At 35.2% G+C, this 17,834-nt stretch overlaps 1 protein-coding gene across 1 annotated transcript in view; it reads right to left on the bottom strand.

Moving 5' to 3' along the window:
* Nucleotides 1-17,834, bottom strand: part of ADGRA1 (adhesion G protein-coupled receptor A1) — a 267,959-nt gene that overhangs the window by 215,297 nt on the left and 34,828 nt on the right. Inside the window, exon 2 of the mRNA XM_027672274.1 lies at nt 9,801-9,872. Coding sequence (XP_027528075.1) covers nt 9,801-9,872 — 72 coding nt within the window. The remainder of the gene's footprint in view (nt 1-9,800; nt 9,873-17,834) is intronic.

The following is a 17,834-nucleotide window of genomic DNA, read 5'->3' as shown; positions in this document are numbered from 1 at the left end:
AATTCCTGATAGAATGCTAAACCTCTTTTTAATAATGCACACTAGGACATAATGGAGTTTAGAGAGTTTGAGGAGGGTTTTTTTTTACTTGGTTTTGGAGGGGACATGTCAAAGAATGCACATACCCATCTTTTGCATTACTAAATAAGTAACTTGCTGTTAGTCATAGAATGGAATAAAGAGATTCATAAAGGACCACAAAATTAAAATGAAAAAATTATTTTTAATTCAGTTTGCCTATTTTGACTTGTGACGTTGATCTTGCCTCTGTTTCTCCTCTGGTTTCTCTGCAAAATTTCCATGCAATGACTGCAAATTAGATATCCTTCTTCAGTGCAATTCATTAAAACACTGCCTGCAGCTGAATGATATTTACTTTGAAAAGCATTTCACCCCACATTCCTTTACCAACAGTGAGGACCAAGTCCAGTTTTCTGTTCCATGGTATTTTTGAAGGTTCCTTAGGTCTGCTGTTGCTTCTTGATACTTATGTAACCAGAGAGATATTTTCATCAAGCTACACTAGTCAGGGCATCCATGGATCTCTCTCATTTTATATGTAAAACACTGAACCCAGAAAATATACTTGTGTGTACTGGTTGTGATGGTAGATAGGGGAGTATCAGTTCTGCAAACTCAAATTCCTAGTGCAGGGTCAGGATTTGGTTCATTACATCAACTTTTGCTTGGCATATTTCTAATTTAATATTTTTCACAGAAAAAAACCCCAGCATCCAACAGAACAGCTACAGCTGACTTCCATCCATTAAAAAAAAAAAGTAAAATACAAATTTATACAAGTAGACCTATTTGCTAGCAGCATTCTATCATTTTTTAATGACATTATGTTAATACAAGTGTTTTATATATGGATCCATCTTCTTTGTACTTTTCCCGGTGATATCTAATTACACCAGGTTATATTACTGGAAGAATAGACAAAATTTATGTCTGGATTAAAATGGAGCCCATAAAGAAGATAACAACAGAATGACAACCACATCCCCTTCATTGCCTCAGGCACAAAGATGTGCCAGAACTGCCTCAGTCTTGTCACTAAAACAGCCTTGTCACCTAAGACAACAGGTTGAGAGTCATCTCCCTCCCTGTCTAAAACTCATACACATCCTGTGCTATTCAGCCTACCCTATGCTTGGATTGGTGTGAGACTTAGTGAGAGCTACTTCCACAGCTGTAGTCAAAGCTAAAATGTTTTCTGATAGAGGACAATTTTCTGCTGTAGAACCTGTTTGCAAAAATTGAGGTTTACATTTACTACTAAACTCAGTGAACAACTGAATTTTTGATGATGTGGGGAGCTGCACAAAATACATCAACAGAGCATCAGTATCCTCTATCTGCACTTATGTATTTGTGTCCAATAAGACTGCTTCCCAGTCAGGCTAGGAGTGCATATAAATGACTCTGCATATGGTAGAAATGCAAAATAATTGGTATTACACAAACTCCAATGCACTTTTTCTTATGTTTTCTCTCTCTAAATATGCTGAGATCTCTCAGTATTACTAGATTTGGAGATATTAGATAAACAATACAGATGAAAAACAGAAAGACATAGAAAGATCAAGTGATGTGACAAAAATTGAAAGAAAATTAATGACAAAATTTAAAATAAAACAGTCCCTGATTTCGAATCATTTGTCTCAAATAAAACCCTCTTCCTTCATAGATCTTCTTTCAAAATACTCTCTTGTTTAACATCAACATGTAAATATTATATTATGTGACTGTTACGCTACAGCATGCATAAAATTCCCTATTTACACAAATGCTTTTATGATTAAGAAGGATTAATTACTTTCAAGTAAAAGATGTAGAAACTAAAGAGCTGTATTTTAATTGAATACAACACCTAAAATGTAACATTTTCCAGGATCAGATGATGACAAAAGAAATCTATCAATTAATAAATACTGTCAAACAACAAATTTGTTCAATGTAAACAGTAAGTTAGATATAATAAGATAATTCTAGCTAAGTAAGTGATAGGGGAAACTTCTCATTGTAATATTAAATTTTATTTGCAACAAATAAATACATTTGTAATTTTTGCATGACTTAAAAGATATAATTCAAATTTTGTAAATGTTAATGAGGACTTGATACTAAAAAAAAAGCCTTCACAATGAGGAACTGAAGATATTTGGGTGCTATGAGGGTCATTTTCCTATCTCCTTTCAGTCTGGTATCAGACTCATACCAGTCTCACCAATCCATACCATTAAAATTTTAAAATATTAAAATGACTATATAAAAATTGTGGTTTATAGAACTAAATTAATTTTATGGGAAAATACTTTTTTTTAAACATGAACTTAATTATTTTGCAATAATTCAAATAAATGTTACCAACTTCATCGACAGATACATGAAGTTAGATATTTAAAGAACACATTTATTTAAGTGAACATCTTTTTCTTCTGTCTGTACCAGAATAAATGTGACGTTGGCATTATTGAGTAACATGACCAAAATTATCACAATTACAGTGGACCAAGCACCAAAGAGAGGCAAACCTGGGCTGCAGTCACCACAAAGAAAGACTGGCCTCAGAAGATGCAGAAGGAGCTCCAGGATAAGTAAGGAATCTGGTTCTAACTCAGGGACATGGTACAAGCCCCAGAAAAAATATCTTGCAGCAACTGACCGTGGCATTTATTACCAATTAAAAAAAGAAATGGCTAAGCAGATGTGGGTATTAAGCTCTGAAAAATACAGCCTAATTTACTAGCTTAACACTCATTTTCTTGGTAGAAATTGATTCTTTCATGCTCCAGAATGAGCCTCAAAAACCATTAATTTCACAAAAAGCTATTCTAATTTTAGGTGATAAATTATTATTATATGCACAAGTATTTTCTTACCTCTTTCTGATCTGTACACTGCCTATGTTCATTGTTTGGGCTTTTTCCCTTCCTGTATTTGTAAAGCACTTTATTTTCCAAGTATCTCCAACCCTTCAAATCAATTATTTGCAATAGACATGTCTCTGAATGAACAGGTACCTTAACTTCAGTAATTCATTAATTTTCAGAACTTTGCTTTTTAAGCTCAATTATTATAATTGCATTTGCAGGCAATAATATAATTATATTGCAGGCAAACACACCTATGGATTAAAAAACTGCTATCTACATTATCTGCATCAAGCAGCGACAAAGGGAAAAATCCTGCCTCATGTAAACACTATTTCATCATAATTAAAAAGATAATCTCTTCATCTGACACTGAAACCAAAAGGGTAACTCAAAGTTCAATGACTGCCAAGAGGATCATGAATTGTTTTCAGTCTAGTTCAGAGCAAGTGCACAAAGCACAGCCTTGCTCCAGGAGAAAAATCATTCCCTGCGACTATTCCCATCCTTCCTCACCTACCAGAAGATGATCAACCACTTCAAATAGTAATGAGGTCTTTTGTGAACTATTACAACAGGCCATGACAATAAGAAATTTTACATGGAAGACTGCTTATATTTACCTGGGACTCCTAGACATATTACTAGACAAGGAAAAACAATGGTTGCAGCACCTGTACTTTTGTTCTTTGAGAATATTTAAGGTGAATTTAAACAAAGAACCTGTTTGTTATCATCATCAACTAGATCTAGAGAATTTACTAAATCCATGCAGGATTTGAAATACAAGAAGTGATGAGAAAAATCTCAGATGTTTGAAATGAATTTGCATTTATTTTCCTTTCTTCGTATTTCTCCAAATACAAAAACTAGATTAAACCAAACAGTTTTATTCATACCACAACTATTTACACAACAAGCAACTCTAAGAAAGAGATTTGTCAATTGCCTTTCCCTGAGTAACATCACAGCATTTCTCTAAACAGAGCTAAATGGCATTTGAGGTCTACAAGATTATTAATTTAATTTCTGTTAAAAGTGCTTGCATGAAGTTAGGGGCACACTCCTTAGCTGCAAGCTCTTCAGGGGGGAAAAAAAGGATAGTTGTACAGCTGGATACTGGCTGTCATTTTGAAATATTATTAGTTCATAATAACCACTATTTCTCTGTTTTTACAAGAATAAAAAAAAAAACACATAATTCTAAATCTAACGTATGAAGTTTCTAACTTCAAAGATGTCATACACGTGTCGAAAGTAAAACTGTTTAACAATTTCTTTCAGTATATTTCCAATGATTCACAGTACCTAGGAAGAACATCTGTTTCTTTGTGTGCGTGCACACACATTTCAAATGTATGGCCAGGGAAAGAAATGAAGAGGCCAGCAATTTAGAGAACATAAATTGCATGCTTAAAAATGTACTTTACACTTTCACTACCTGAGTTTTGCTAAAGAACTTCTAAATATCCTATTTTTATACCAACTACATAATGACATGTTTTTTCTATGGTCTAATTTTCTGTGCTTATCATTCCAGCCCTTTTCATCCCTCAAGTTAATGTGTTATTACCTCAGTCACATACCACAACATATCGTTGCAGAATGTCACACTGAAATCTACTGAAAGTAGCTTTCAGGCAAACTTGCCTAATAGCACCTGAGGACAACATGGGGCTGCATAGCACTGACACGTGGTTGGTAACTTTACATTACAGCAATACTTGATAAAAGAACATACAATCTAAGCAAGATATGGTTGAGTAAGGCTGATCTATACAGTTCAAAAAATAAAAACAAAAAATAAGTGCAATTCTAAATTCTTACAGATATTTCAGTATTATTTTTCTTTGTCTAGAAACATTTCTAGGAATATTGCGAATATGTAACAAAGCAAGTTTCTGTAAAACAGTCACTGCTGCAGTACTACTGACATGGCATGCCTTTCTTCTGGGTCAACTGTGAAAAACACGTGTAATCTTGCTTAGTGATCTTTCAGCCCGATTTCCCAAGAAAACACTGCTTATGCAATCACAGTCTGTTTGTGTACGTTTCTTTATTTTTGTTTGCTGGTTCACTCCCAATAGCTTCTGAACCCATCAAAGAGTTTCAGTCACTGGGACAAAGGAGCAATAGTCTCAGAGGTAATTATGCTCCTATAAACTTAATGAAAAAGTATATTTGGTCATAAAACAGAGACAGAGACTTCATACATCCACTTCAGAAAATACCAAGTACACAATCAATCCTATTAAGCACCAGGAAGCCCAGGAAGCGGAGAAGCCACGACAGGCTGCCCCAGCTACAGGTAACATGGGGAGGTAGCTCAGGACTCGGGACTGTCCAGGCAGTGGCGCTCTGCAAAGTAAGAAAATTAGTAGTGTAGATAATAGCTGAGATACACAGTGTTTTGTGCCAGCTAACATCAGGATGAGGGTGACAAGATTTAATTTCCTAGTCTGGACCTTGACTTTGGGTCCAGCACAGCTGGAGCACCTGGTCCAACCACCTCAGTCTCTGTCCCCAGAAGCATCACGTGGACTACAGCTGGACAAATATTCTCAAGCATAAAAAGACTTGCCCCAGCTGTTTCTAATACTATTGCTTTGCTGCACACTGTTGGGAGACGGCAATGTCTTTGGAGCAGCATCCATACCATATACTGCCATGATAAGGCATCTGCTAGTAACCTGGTAATCTGCACTAGCCTATGATTCCTTGGGTAATAGCAGTGGTTAACCCCATAAGTTCAAAAAAAACCCAAATACATAAAAATAATTTTTTAAAAAAGTAAACTAATTCACAGATTTTTCTATTTAATATATTGTTCCAATCTATGGAGTAACTATACCATCAAATTACATAGACAATTTTTCAGTTGTTCATACCCTTCCAAATATTTTAACTAAATGAGAGCTTTCAGATTGCTCAGACTTACTTGAAAGGGCTACCTCACTCTTTCAGAGCTTTGAAAGCCCAATTTGCCTTTCTTATATGGTACCTAGAGCATATGAAAAACTTATTAAATGTGTGTGATGCTGTTCTGCTCAGATCAATGCATCTCCTGGGAAGACAGGACACTGACTGCACACAGGGAAGGCACTGAAACTGAAACTATTACAAGTTGTCAAATCTTTGCCCCGAGCTTCAGATCCAAACTGAATTCTCAGCCTCCTGAATGTGAAGATAGCCACATCCACAGAGTGTATCCCAGAAGTGAGTTCAAGGTGTGCATTCTTATTTATGGAATTTATGGTCTGTGGATCTCTTCTGGTTAAATTCCACAAAGCTCTTCATATTTTAATAAACACTTCCTTTACCACACTTGCTTCTAAAAACCTCATTTATATTCTTACTTACATTTTTGATTTTATTGCAGATCAAGGGCTACATAACTGGACACCATATAATACTTAAGTTTACAGAAAGTTTTTATTCTCACATGGTACTTAAGTAACGATATTCTCTTCTTAATGCCTCTTGTTAGTACTGCAGTGTAAGCTCAGAGGCACAGAGGCACATCATGCTCCAGATGCCGTAACACATTTGCGAGCCAATCTTCCCAAATCAGCACAAGGCAGCAATTTTTAGTTTCAGAAAACTTGAACTGTGGAAAGAGACTGCCATCTCTACAGATCACTCATGAGTCACTGTTCATACACATACAAGAAACAGAAAATGCACCTTTTGTGGGACAGTGTTTTTCAAAGCAGTTTCACAAACTACCCACCAAAAATATTAATGTTTCATACATATATTTTGAATATTATTATATAGTTTTTATTACAGACACCATTACAGGTCTCATTTTTGATATTAATAAGCTATTATTAAATATAGTATTATCCATTAGCTCAGTTGGTTAAAGCATGGTGCTAACAATGCCAATGTCATGGGTTCGACCCCTGTACAGGCCGTTCACTTAAGAACTGAACCCAATGATCCTTGTGTTTCCCTTCCAACTCAGAATATTCTTTGATACTGTGATCTATTATTAAAAGGGAAATACCCCAAACATGCTTTTTCCTGGCTGGATGGTTGTATCCCCTGAAAAGCTAATATCAGATTTTTCTTTACAGCAGCAATACAGTTGTAAGACAATCTGAAATGGAAACCTTGTAATTCTCGTGCTGTGGTTGAAAAAACCGCAATTTTCTGAAAAGTATGCAGAAACAAATACAAATCAGGTGCAATCATATTTAAAAAAAATTAATTTCATGTATAATATTAGGATTCTACAATAATCTTAGCTTGGGAAAAATCAATTCTGCCTTACTCTTAGAATGGACAGTCAAGGGGCAAATAACTTATGTTTCTTGATTTGCTTGATTAAAGTTGCATAAAATGGGGAGTCCCAGTTTGGGACAACTTCTCAGTGAGGTCTCTTGCTTGTGCAACATGCTGTTGAGAAATCACCAGAACCTGGGAAGACCAACACTTTTGTAATCCAATTCCTATTGTTACATGCATTGAAGAACAAAATAATAAGAGGAAAGTTCTCACTCTAGTCACTCCAGAACAGGGAAGAGCCAGAATATACAAGTTATTCAGTTCCATCTGAAATTTCAGTTCTCTGAAGTTTTCAAGTTTAACATTCAATGATTTCATTTTCCACTTAAGCTAACATTATTCTAGCTCATGATCTCATGGTATCCATAAAAGAATTACTGACTTACATGATTCTTGCCTCTATCACATTCACATTATTTTTTGTCCTGAACAAGAACACAAGGACTGCAAAGCCAAATTAAATGAGTAATTCTTAACTCCAGCACACCAGTGTTCCTAAACACCTAATATTGTAAACTTAACATTATTTTAAAGGAAGCTGGATTTCCCTGCTAGTGTACTTCATAAGATTCTCTGCCTCCCCTTTCAGGCAAAGAATGAAAGTTCCTAGTCCATTTTGAAGAGCCATGAACATCAACAGCAGCTGCTGTCACAGTTCTCTATTTTAAGCACCTGAAGCACTGCTCTGAATAAGCTTCCGTGAAAAAGGCAAAGCTGGGGAAACCTTTGTCCAAGGGCTAGGAGCACTCGTCCAGCTGTAGTTCATTCACACTCACCTCCTAGTAGACTATTCCAGCTGTTCTCAACCCTCCAGCTGAAACAGGGACTTCACAGATATTGATAAGAAACATATGGGCCCAGAGTAGCCCTCTATGAAACAGAAACAGCGGCTGAACTTGATGAGAATGTCATCACTGGAACTCTAGTCTTCAATTCAGGGACCACTTATGGATTTTGTAGTAACACCACAGCCAAACAGAATTATATACAGAGGAGATGATACTCACTTCTGTAATGTTGTGAAAAATCAGCACAAGAAAATGAAAAAGGTTTAGATCATGATGGTACTTGAGGCAATACACCTAAGGCAATTTTTCTGTTTTTTCCCCTGTTCTCAGTACTGTTTGAAACGTCTTTTCAGGTTGAAGTATTTCTCTCATTAGTTAAGCACTAAAGTTCTTAAAAGTGCATGCTGAGTATCATTCCCCAATGTAAATTAAACCTTAAAAAGAAACCCCAGAGGAAATGTTTTCCTGTAGTTCTAAACACTAATAATTTACTTACATTACATTAGAACTTAATTTACTAATTTCTCTTCTTGCAATAAATTTGTAATCCTATCCTATGTTCTAAATAATTTTGTCTAAAATACTTGCAAATTCTTTACAAACCTCATATCACTGTTACACCTAAGATTAAACCAGTTAGTAAATAATACACCACTCTTCATTCCATAAAATTTAATATTCCCTTCCATTTAATATCTTAATGTTTGACTTTTAAAAAGCATTTGATACAACTATAACCACAGGCAGACAAAATGCAGCATTCCTTCACATAAATGTTCAGATGGTTGGCTTTATCCAAACCCTTCAAGGTGCTTAAGGGATTGCTCCAGACCTTGAAATAAGTTGTTTATTTTGATATTCCAGTTAGAATATCCAAACATCTCAGTATTGTATACTTACCCACCTTATTACACAACTATAAACAACGTGCACATCTCACACATCTACAGTAAAAATAATAGCTAAAGTTGATTTTTATATGTAATTTCTTTGCATATGGAAATACTCATACAACACAGAATACATTCATGCATTCATGAATGCAGCAACTACTTTATATCAACAGCCCAACATAATGAAGGTATTCTTACAAAGCAGTGTAAAAATTATTTAGCTTAAGCTGCAGGAGATACTGTAAGATAGGCATGACATAATTACTCATTTTAGATGCACTGGCAACACAAGCTGCCTAGAGATATAAAAAGTAGCCTTTTAGGCTTGCTCACATGATGATTCTCAAATGAGTGACCTATATATACCAAAAGTAGTGTTATTATAGTTTAGCTGTTACTGCTTATTTATTTCCACTTAGGTTTCTGAATGTTTTCTTCCTTACTCATTAGCTGCTCCTGAGCTCCTCTTCCCCTCTCCAAATACTGGCTAGGAATACATGGTCATGGAGATTTATCAATATCATCATCTGCTTCAGTGATAAGAACTGTCCAATTTCTTGAGATTATAATTAAAATACAGAAAAAAATAAAATTAGTATGAATTAAAATGGAAGATTGGAGACCAACGAGTTAAATAACTCAAACTACATGTCAGGTATATTAGTGTTACCATTACATATACCAGTCTTCACTGTGATAGTATACATAGTGTAGTACAAGCCCTTGACTGGATGTTTATTTTAGTTCCAAATTGATGGCAGTGCTTTCCTGTATTTTCCACGTCCATCCCCATGCACTCATTCTTAGGCTGTTTCTTAACCTGATGACTGCCTAGAAACTCTACTGTGCAACACAGTTCAAAACATCTCAACTTCATTATCTGATGTTGTTTCTATATTTAAAGTAAAAAGACTTTTTAATTGAAGGTGGAATGAGGCTGATCAGTTACTCACAGTCTCTCCAGGGATCTCAGCCCGAAGAAAGAGCCATTCTTCAACCACAAGATCTTGTTGTTACTCAGAATCCTACAAGAAGTCAGGACATAATCTGGTTAATAGAACATGATAATTCCACTGATTTAAAACATGTAATTATAGTAAGTGACTGCTCTGTAAAATACTACTCACAAAATTCACTGTTTCATTTGCATTTTCCCATCATAGCAGTAAATAAAGATTACCATTTCCCAAAGTGCATAATTTTTTCTTTATTAAATAAAAGTACAGTCAAGAAATATGTCAACAAATTAATTTTGACTTCCATCTTGAAAATTCTAACACTGTTAAATGCCCACAATTCACTAGTAGCTTATAAATTATCACAAAGGTACTTGTTGGGCTTCCCAGTCTGCAAAAAGGCTGATAAAGCAAAAGACATGTTAAAAATTGTTCAAGATTAGAGGACAATAAAGTCACTTTGCAGTGAGGTAGCAGGGAGGTACAAGAAATCATACCATCAGTGACTGACATACAGAGAGAAGCATTTGATTTTCTATAGGAGAGACAAACAAAAACAGACAAGTCCAAAAGTGTTTTCCTGTTGCAACCTTTGCATAGTAGAAATTCAGTAATTAAGCTATGCCTGGCCCATCAAGCACCACCATCATCACATACACATGCAAACTGGCCCTGCATCCAGGCCACTGAAAAGGTTGTCTATTCCTCCCCTTCATGTTCAACTACTGTTGATTTCACAAGTGGTTCTTCCTAGTTTAGTGATTTTCCACCACTATATATTCCCAGCTATTTCAGAAGCAATACAATGCAACCATGCACTGGTTCTGAAGATGTTATTTAAAAACCTTTCAATATTCAAAAGAAATGCAATTCGTTTTAGAAGCTTGAGAAATTGTTTTTTAAACAGACCTAATGATAATGCAATGTGCAAAAGAAACATTTGTCTCTGAAAAAATCTAATCCCAACTGGTTGAGAAATTAGTATTTTAATGTAACATTTACAGTATATTATACTTCTCTAGTGCACAAAATTACATTTCAAAATAAGATACACAACTTGAAGTAAGACAAAGTAGACAAAAAAAATTTCAAAAGAAATTTTATGCTCTTAACTAGCAAAGTTGAGACCTTTGCAATCAATCTTTTATTTTTTGTAAAGTTTTAAAACAATCTCTTAAATAAGACTATCTTAACTTGTCTCACTGTTAGCATTTCCCATTGTATATGAACAGTAAGTGCTTTTCCCCCAGCTTATATCTAATACATAAAATCTCGAGTCTAGGTGCAAACATAACACATAACATTGACTCACAGGGAAAGAGAAAATATTTATTGATGTATGAAAGTTAAAATACTGCAATGTTTGTAAGATTAGAGATTTTTTTTTGCAAGCTATTTCTAAAATTCATATATAAATGTGTATTTTGATGTGACCTTGTGGGCCATCCACATGGAGAACAGAGGAGCTCAGGCCTGACCTGTGTGTTATCACACTATGTTGCTAATGAACACACCTGAGCAGCAACATTTCTCCTCACCCAGAACTGGACAGTATAACCCACAAGTAGCAGTTCAGGATCGATCATGATCAACACACCCATGTATCTGAAAGCACACAGAAGCCTATGTTAACAACAAAAATTAAATATGCTCCAATATACACACAGTCTATTTCCATCAACTACAAAACTCCATATCTCACAAGATCCTCCTTCTACTTCTCAAATATTTATTGTCATACCTGTGATTTTTAATCTATCTAATCTACCAACTATTTTTTAACAATACAGGAATACATTTCAGGAGTGGCATGACTGGTTTAAAATTTAAAACACCTAAACTAGAAAACGTAAATACATGAAATGCTCCATTGTTTTATTCTCAATATTCTATTACTTTATTCTGGTTTTTCAGTTTATCATCTCTTTTGAGGCTGTACAGAACTTGAGTCAGTCAAGAAAAAATGAAGACTCAAAATTAAAATTCGCTGGGCTTGGAAAGACTAACATCATAAATTCCACTTCATACTGGGTCATTTTTCTTAATGTGCTGTGTTACAGAGAGACTATCTTTGGTCTCTGTACAATGACATTAGTTACAAATATTATATTTGGATCACTCTGCATAGACTGATTTGAAAAGATACATGCACTTCAGAACTCTCATCTGGCTTAGATACAACTAGTTCTGCCTTCGAAAAATTTTCATGGTGCCAATTTGTTTTTCCAGCCTTCTATTCATTCTGCTTAGAAAAAGATGGCAGTCTGAACTTTGCTGGCAACTCCATCAAAATGCAGCACAAGTCAGCTGGTCTCCTACTCTACCTCTGTGTCTCCCTCCATGCAGCCCTCCATGCGTAGACTGAAATCACCATCATTAACCCACAGAAAATGAACTCCTAGAAATTCAAGAGAACTATCAAACTAGTAATAAATCACAAGATTAAGCAGAACATTTAGTTCATAAATGGAACATAGTTCATAAATTAGTAAACACAGTTCATGTTCTTCAATACTGCTATCTCATTTATTTTTATGAAAGATAAACTGAGTCTTGAAAAAAATATGACACCACAAAATTAAAACAAAACAAAACAAAACAAAATAAAACAAAACTTAGCTATGTAGATTTGAGTTTCTAAATGAAAACTTTCAAATCTTTACACCAGACTTTCCCAGAGAGTTTCACAGAGATCAGGTTTCAAAAATTAAGTTTCCTTCAGGGTCTCCTATTCTCTACAGTGCCAACTAAAATTCAGGTTTTATAAACAAAGTAATATGGGTATCATAGTTAAAATACAATTCTTTTTCTGTTCACAATCACAGCTTTAGAGAATCCTAGCATTCCAATAAGGTCCATAGGGAAAAGAACATCCTCTGTATCAATACAAATTACGTACATTTTATTCAGCTGGTTGGTACTGCTACATAGGAAGAATCCACCTGCTTTTAATTAGCTTTAGAGATGTGCAAGAACTTGCAACAGGCTGTTATCAAGAAGGATTTGGTTTGCACTGAAGGTCAATTCTGTGAATACAATGAATAACCTCTCTGACAAACATAAATCACATTATTTGTCATAGAGTAATGCATCACTTAGTAAATTTTTGATGCAACTCATAACATTCTTCTCTTCTGAGGACATTTGCTGTGGGAAGGAGGATAGAAGAGAGGAAAGTTTTGGTTACAATGTTCAGTATACTAACTCAGAAATGAGATTTAACTAGAGATGATGAAAAATCTTTTCAAGTAATCAATGCCAGGACAAATTGTGGCTCTTACAGATGTTGAAACTACACTGACTAATTTTGTACATTATTTCTTCAGACAAGTAACAGAATGGACACCTCTTTTCCCTTGAATACAGTCAGAAAGATGTTTCTAAATAAAGACATGCAGAAATTTTGCAGTGAAGAGCACCCTTTTATTTTCTGATCCAATGGTTTGGTGGATAAACACACATAAAAAATTGCTATTCACATATTTGATTTTGGATAGCTTATAACAAAATGATAACTTTCAGATGTAACAGAAACTGACTCACTTATTTTAATAAAAGTTTAAATATAGGCTGGATTTTAAAAATGAACTACCGCTATGTACCCACTATGATTAAGTAGTTCTCACATTTTATTTATCTATAGCATTTTCACTTGGTGGTTTTTTGTTTGTTTGTCTTCTGATGTGCTAGTGAATCACAGTAATGAATCTCACTACACATTGCAACTAGGCAGCTGGTTTAAACAATTATCAGTTTCTACCCATGTGCTAAGATTTTCACATTTTTGACATTTTATTCTGGCAGAAGAAACACTAAGAAAATGAGCATCCTTTATTTCAGTGAAGCTATCTTCCAACCCCAAAATCCACCTAAAGGTTTTTGGGGTTGTTTTGGGGTTAGATTTTTTGTGGGTTTTTTTTCTGTTTGTTTGGGGGTTTTGTTTTGGTTTTTGGGGATTTTTTTGTTAAGAAAAAAGTTTCCCAGAGAAGCTTTCTAATAAGTATTTATTTTAAAGTTCAGTTTGCAAATTGTCATTGCACAATATATTAATGTATCAACCCCAAGTAACTGAAAATTCAAATCAAGGTCCTTTCAGCCCCAGCTCTCATGGGATACAACTAAAACAGTGCTGGGGAGCAATTCACTAGTCAGAACCACTCTGCTGATCAGACACATTATGAACCATCTGCTCACTTCAGTTGACCCTTTAAATCTTATGTCTCTGCTGCTCCTTCTCCCAAAACACTTCGGGGGACAGTTTACCCCAGGGAGCCTATTCAGAAGATATTAACTTTACAGTAGGTTTGTCCTTTCCTGCCCCTGTGGAGCCTTCCAGCACTATTCTTGCATGCTCTGAAGGGATATCATTCAAACACCCTCTCCTGACATGCACTGACATTCATGACACAAATGCACAACTCTGGTGTGCTGCAACACAGACTGCACACTATTTCATCCATCCTGCAACAAACCAACAAACCTCACATAAACACAAGGACCAAAATCATGCCAGTGGAGAAGCATGGGCAGTAAATAAGCTTCCACTCTCTCCTGGACCTCTTTCTGTAGCAGCACAGATATACCTAAAAGAATAAATTGTTCTAAAAGGATAAAAGTAATATCTCTACTTTTCTTTCTTCCGTTTGAATTTAACAAGCCACAAATCACAGTTTGCTTAAATTGATGCTATGATTTTTCAGTGATACCATTCAGAGTACAAAATTATGCAGTCCTGTGCAACAAAGTGTCATTCAAGCATAAAACATGCCCAGCATAAGAGAATTTATTGTAGGATTTTAAAAGTATCAAATAAAAAAGTTCTCAATCATAACGCAAACAAACTTCAACTTCCTACAACCCCTCAAGCAGACAGAAGGAATCTTTTTATCATGCCTCCAAAGTCGATGGACTTTGGTACACTTGATATTAAACAAATTCCACAGCTGAAGCTTCTTCAGTTGGATGATGCTGCATCCACCAGTAAAGCCTAAAGCCTGTGAGCTCACACAGCAGTGCATCCACAGAGAAAGCAGAGCTCAGATAACCAAATCCAAGACAAGGCATTTAGATTCCCAAATGCATAGTGAACACAGAAGGAAGTGTGACCCATTACTGAAAATATGTATTTCCTCTGATAAAACTCACAGGGGAAAATACACAAAAACCACAAGCAAAAAACCCCCAGCCAAACATCATGAAAAAAACAGTAAAATGTCAACTTTCACTTGATTTTCTGCTGAGAAGCCCAGGAGCTGGTACAGATCAGATATGACCCAGTCCTGTGTCTAGCTAATAGACTATGTCTAGAAACTTAATCCCTCCAAAATCCTTCTTTTAAGCCCTACTCACTGAACCCAGCTAAAGGGACACTGAAGTGCTACAGGAAACACCAACCAGAAGACAAACCACACCTGCCCCTGCTGTGCCTTTCCTCTTAATTCCTACTTGGTTTTTCACTTCTCAAGTAAAAAGGTGTGTTAGACAGAACCAAGATAATTTGACAAATGATAGAAAGCTTGGTCCACTAAGACTGTATATCCGGGACCACTGTGTTGGGGTTATGTTCAGAAATTGTGTTTCAAGTTCTGCAGCTTCTCTTACATACTAACTTAAGAGCAGGCAAGTGGGAATATATTTTATTTTAAAATACCAATTTAAGTATGAATAGTAGTTAATAATTTTTCATGGAAGCCTGGCAATAATTGACATACTGCAGTTTAAGCCACTTGTTCCCTTTACATGTGGATAGATACATAGGGAGTGTGAGTAGACATCCTGTGAAATCCTTGGACAAAATGGTAGAGAAAAATGTATTTAATTTCTTTATGCTATCAGAATAAGACCAGAATCATTTATATTGTAATGCTACAGTGTAAAATGAAAAACTAAGTTTTATTAAAACTTTAACTTCTTTCAAACCTTTCCTTTAAGGTTTCAAAATCCTTCTCAGTAAACCAGAATATTATTTATTCCCACAACATCCATAATTCATTGAGAGCTGCACCACAGAAACAAATTAAGAAGTAGCTTGAACCACAAACATGGCAGGAGTAGAAAAGAAAAAAAGGATTCCTTCTTTTTGTGCCACACATGTAGAAACATGGAGCTATCATAAAATACAGGTAGTACCAGCACTTTTCCCACTCCAAACCGAAAACCACAGCTGAGCTATGCCCTACGACTTCAACAGATTAGTATTAGAACTATACAGATAAACCGAGAGAGAAGTCATAGAACAATAACAAAAATGACTGAACAAGTGAAAAGAGAAAAAGGACTGAAAACAGTACTGACAGCTCACGAGATGAATGGGGTGTGGTGGACATCTATATAGCTTGATACCCAAACAGAAAGGAGGAGAAACTTGTAAAGATATGAGAAGTATTTATCAATTCATTATATATCAGTATTTGTGTACAGTAATTCAGAGTGCCTGCTTCTCTGTCTGACTTTGAGAATACCAAAATTTTAAAAAGCATAAGGATAAGTTATCAGAATACTAAAGATGCATATAATGCTTTAAAGGGACACCTCTCTTTCTGAAAGGGATTGTGGCCCATTGTATTGTCTTTTCAAACTAAACAAAGTGTATGGTCAGCATTCTTAAAAGGAATCAAACAAAAATCCCATAGGAAGCAATAAAACCTAGTCTCTCATCACCTCTAAGTCCAGCTGGTTTTATCATTATCTTTAATATATACCAGCTTTTGTTAAACCCATTTGCTTGCAGCATAACCAATCCCAAGCATTAGTGAAAAGAGAAAAATATTCAAAAACTGCCTTCTGTTGTAGTTAGCAAGTTCATGTGGGAAAAAACAACAAACAGCTATAGCCAAAAAGACAATAACAGTGTACTAATTATCCTTCTAACTAGCACGGTACCAGCAGAACTGCTATTTCCAGGTCTTGAAACTATGTGATGATAGCAACAGAAGCAATGAAAGCATAAGCATCAAGAAATTTCCATTTAGGTAATTATTTATTTAAATGCACTTCCAAAAGTGCAAAGAAATGCTAATAGCCTGTCATACATTTAATGGAATGTAGGAGTAACTGTAGCTGACCACTCATATTATGGAAACACAATACTACTTTTGTGGAAAATCACTGTTCAACAGCCCCACTTTCAGTAATTCAAAGTATAAGGCAAAATTCTTATTTTTGTGGCTTTGTTGTTCATACTGGTGGCTTTTCATCAATAGTCCTCTTGGGTGATATGAGAGACTGCTAGGTCACATTCAAAATACCAAAGCCAGAAAGTTCGTGCATTAATTATCTCACCAACTGATTTAATTAAGTAAAATCATATTCAAGAGCCTTTTTGTGTAAGCAACATCACAATTCAAACAGTGAAACAAAATATTATCATCACTAGCAGGACATACAAGTCATTCTCTCCCTAATACTGGTTTAGTGGTATTAATGTATTAACAAAAGGAAGCAGCAAGGTCACTTTCAAATAGAAATTTCAATATGATTTCTTAACAGTGGGGGAGTTAAAGAGTTTTCAGCTTTTGAAACAAGCCCACTCCACTACAGGATGATATTAATTAACTGAACAGGGTAAGAAGCAGTAGGAATCAAAGCATTACTAATAGGACTGTAAGTACTTCAGAAAAGAAATGTACTTGTCTATTTTATTACTTTTGTCAAGCACCAGCAAATTTCTGAATTAGATGATCCTATTAAAACTTTTTTACACAAGAACTTTAAGGTCTAAAGGTTATTTCTATAGATCAGTGAACAGCCAGTGCCATACAGGATTCTATGCTCAGGTTTAATCAATTGTATTCAATAAAGTCAGTAGCTGGAAAACTTATGTCATTAGTGGATGATTGCAGAAAAAGACTTGACAATATAAATAGTACGTAGACTAGAATTATGCAGTGCTATTTCCTAAAATCACATCATATTGAACTGAACATAGAGTGTGAGTACATAAAAATGTGATGAATCATTACAATTTTATTACAACATGTACACATACTCAGAACATCATTAAACTGTCTGGATAAATCCTACTTTTATAAG

Source organism: Neopelma chrysocephalum, unplaced genomic scaffold (assembly GCF_003984885.1).
Source record: "Neopelma chrysocephalum unplaced genomic scaffold, ASM398488v2 Primary Assembly neopelma1_97390, whole genome shotgun sequence".
Classification (NCBI taxonomy): Eukaryota; Metazoa; Chordata; class Aves; order Passeriformes; family Pipridae; genus Neopelma; species Neopelma chrysocephalum.
Note: the sequence above shows the minus strand (reverse complement) of the source record. Positions and strands in the feature narration are given on the sequence as shown.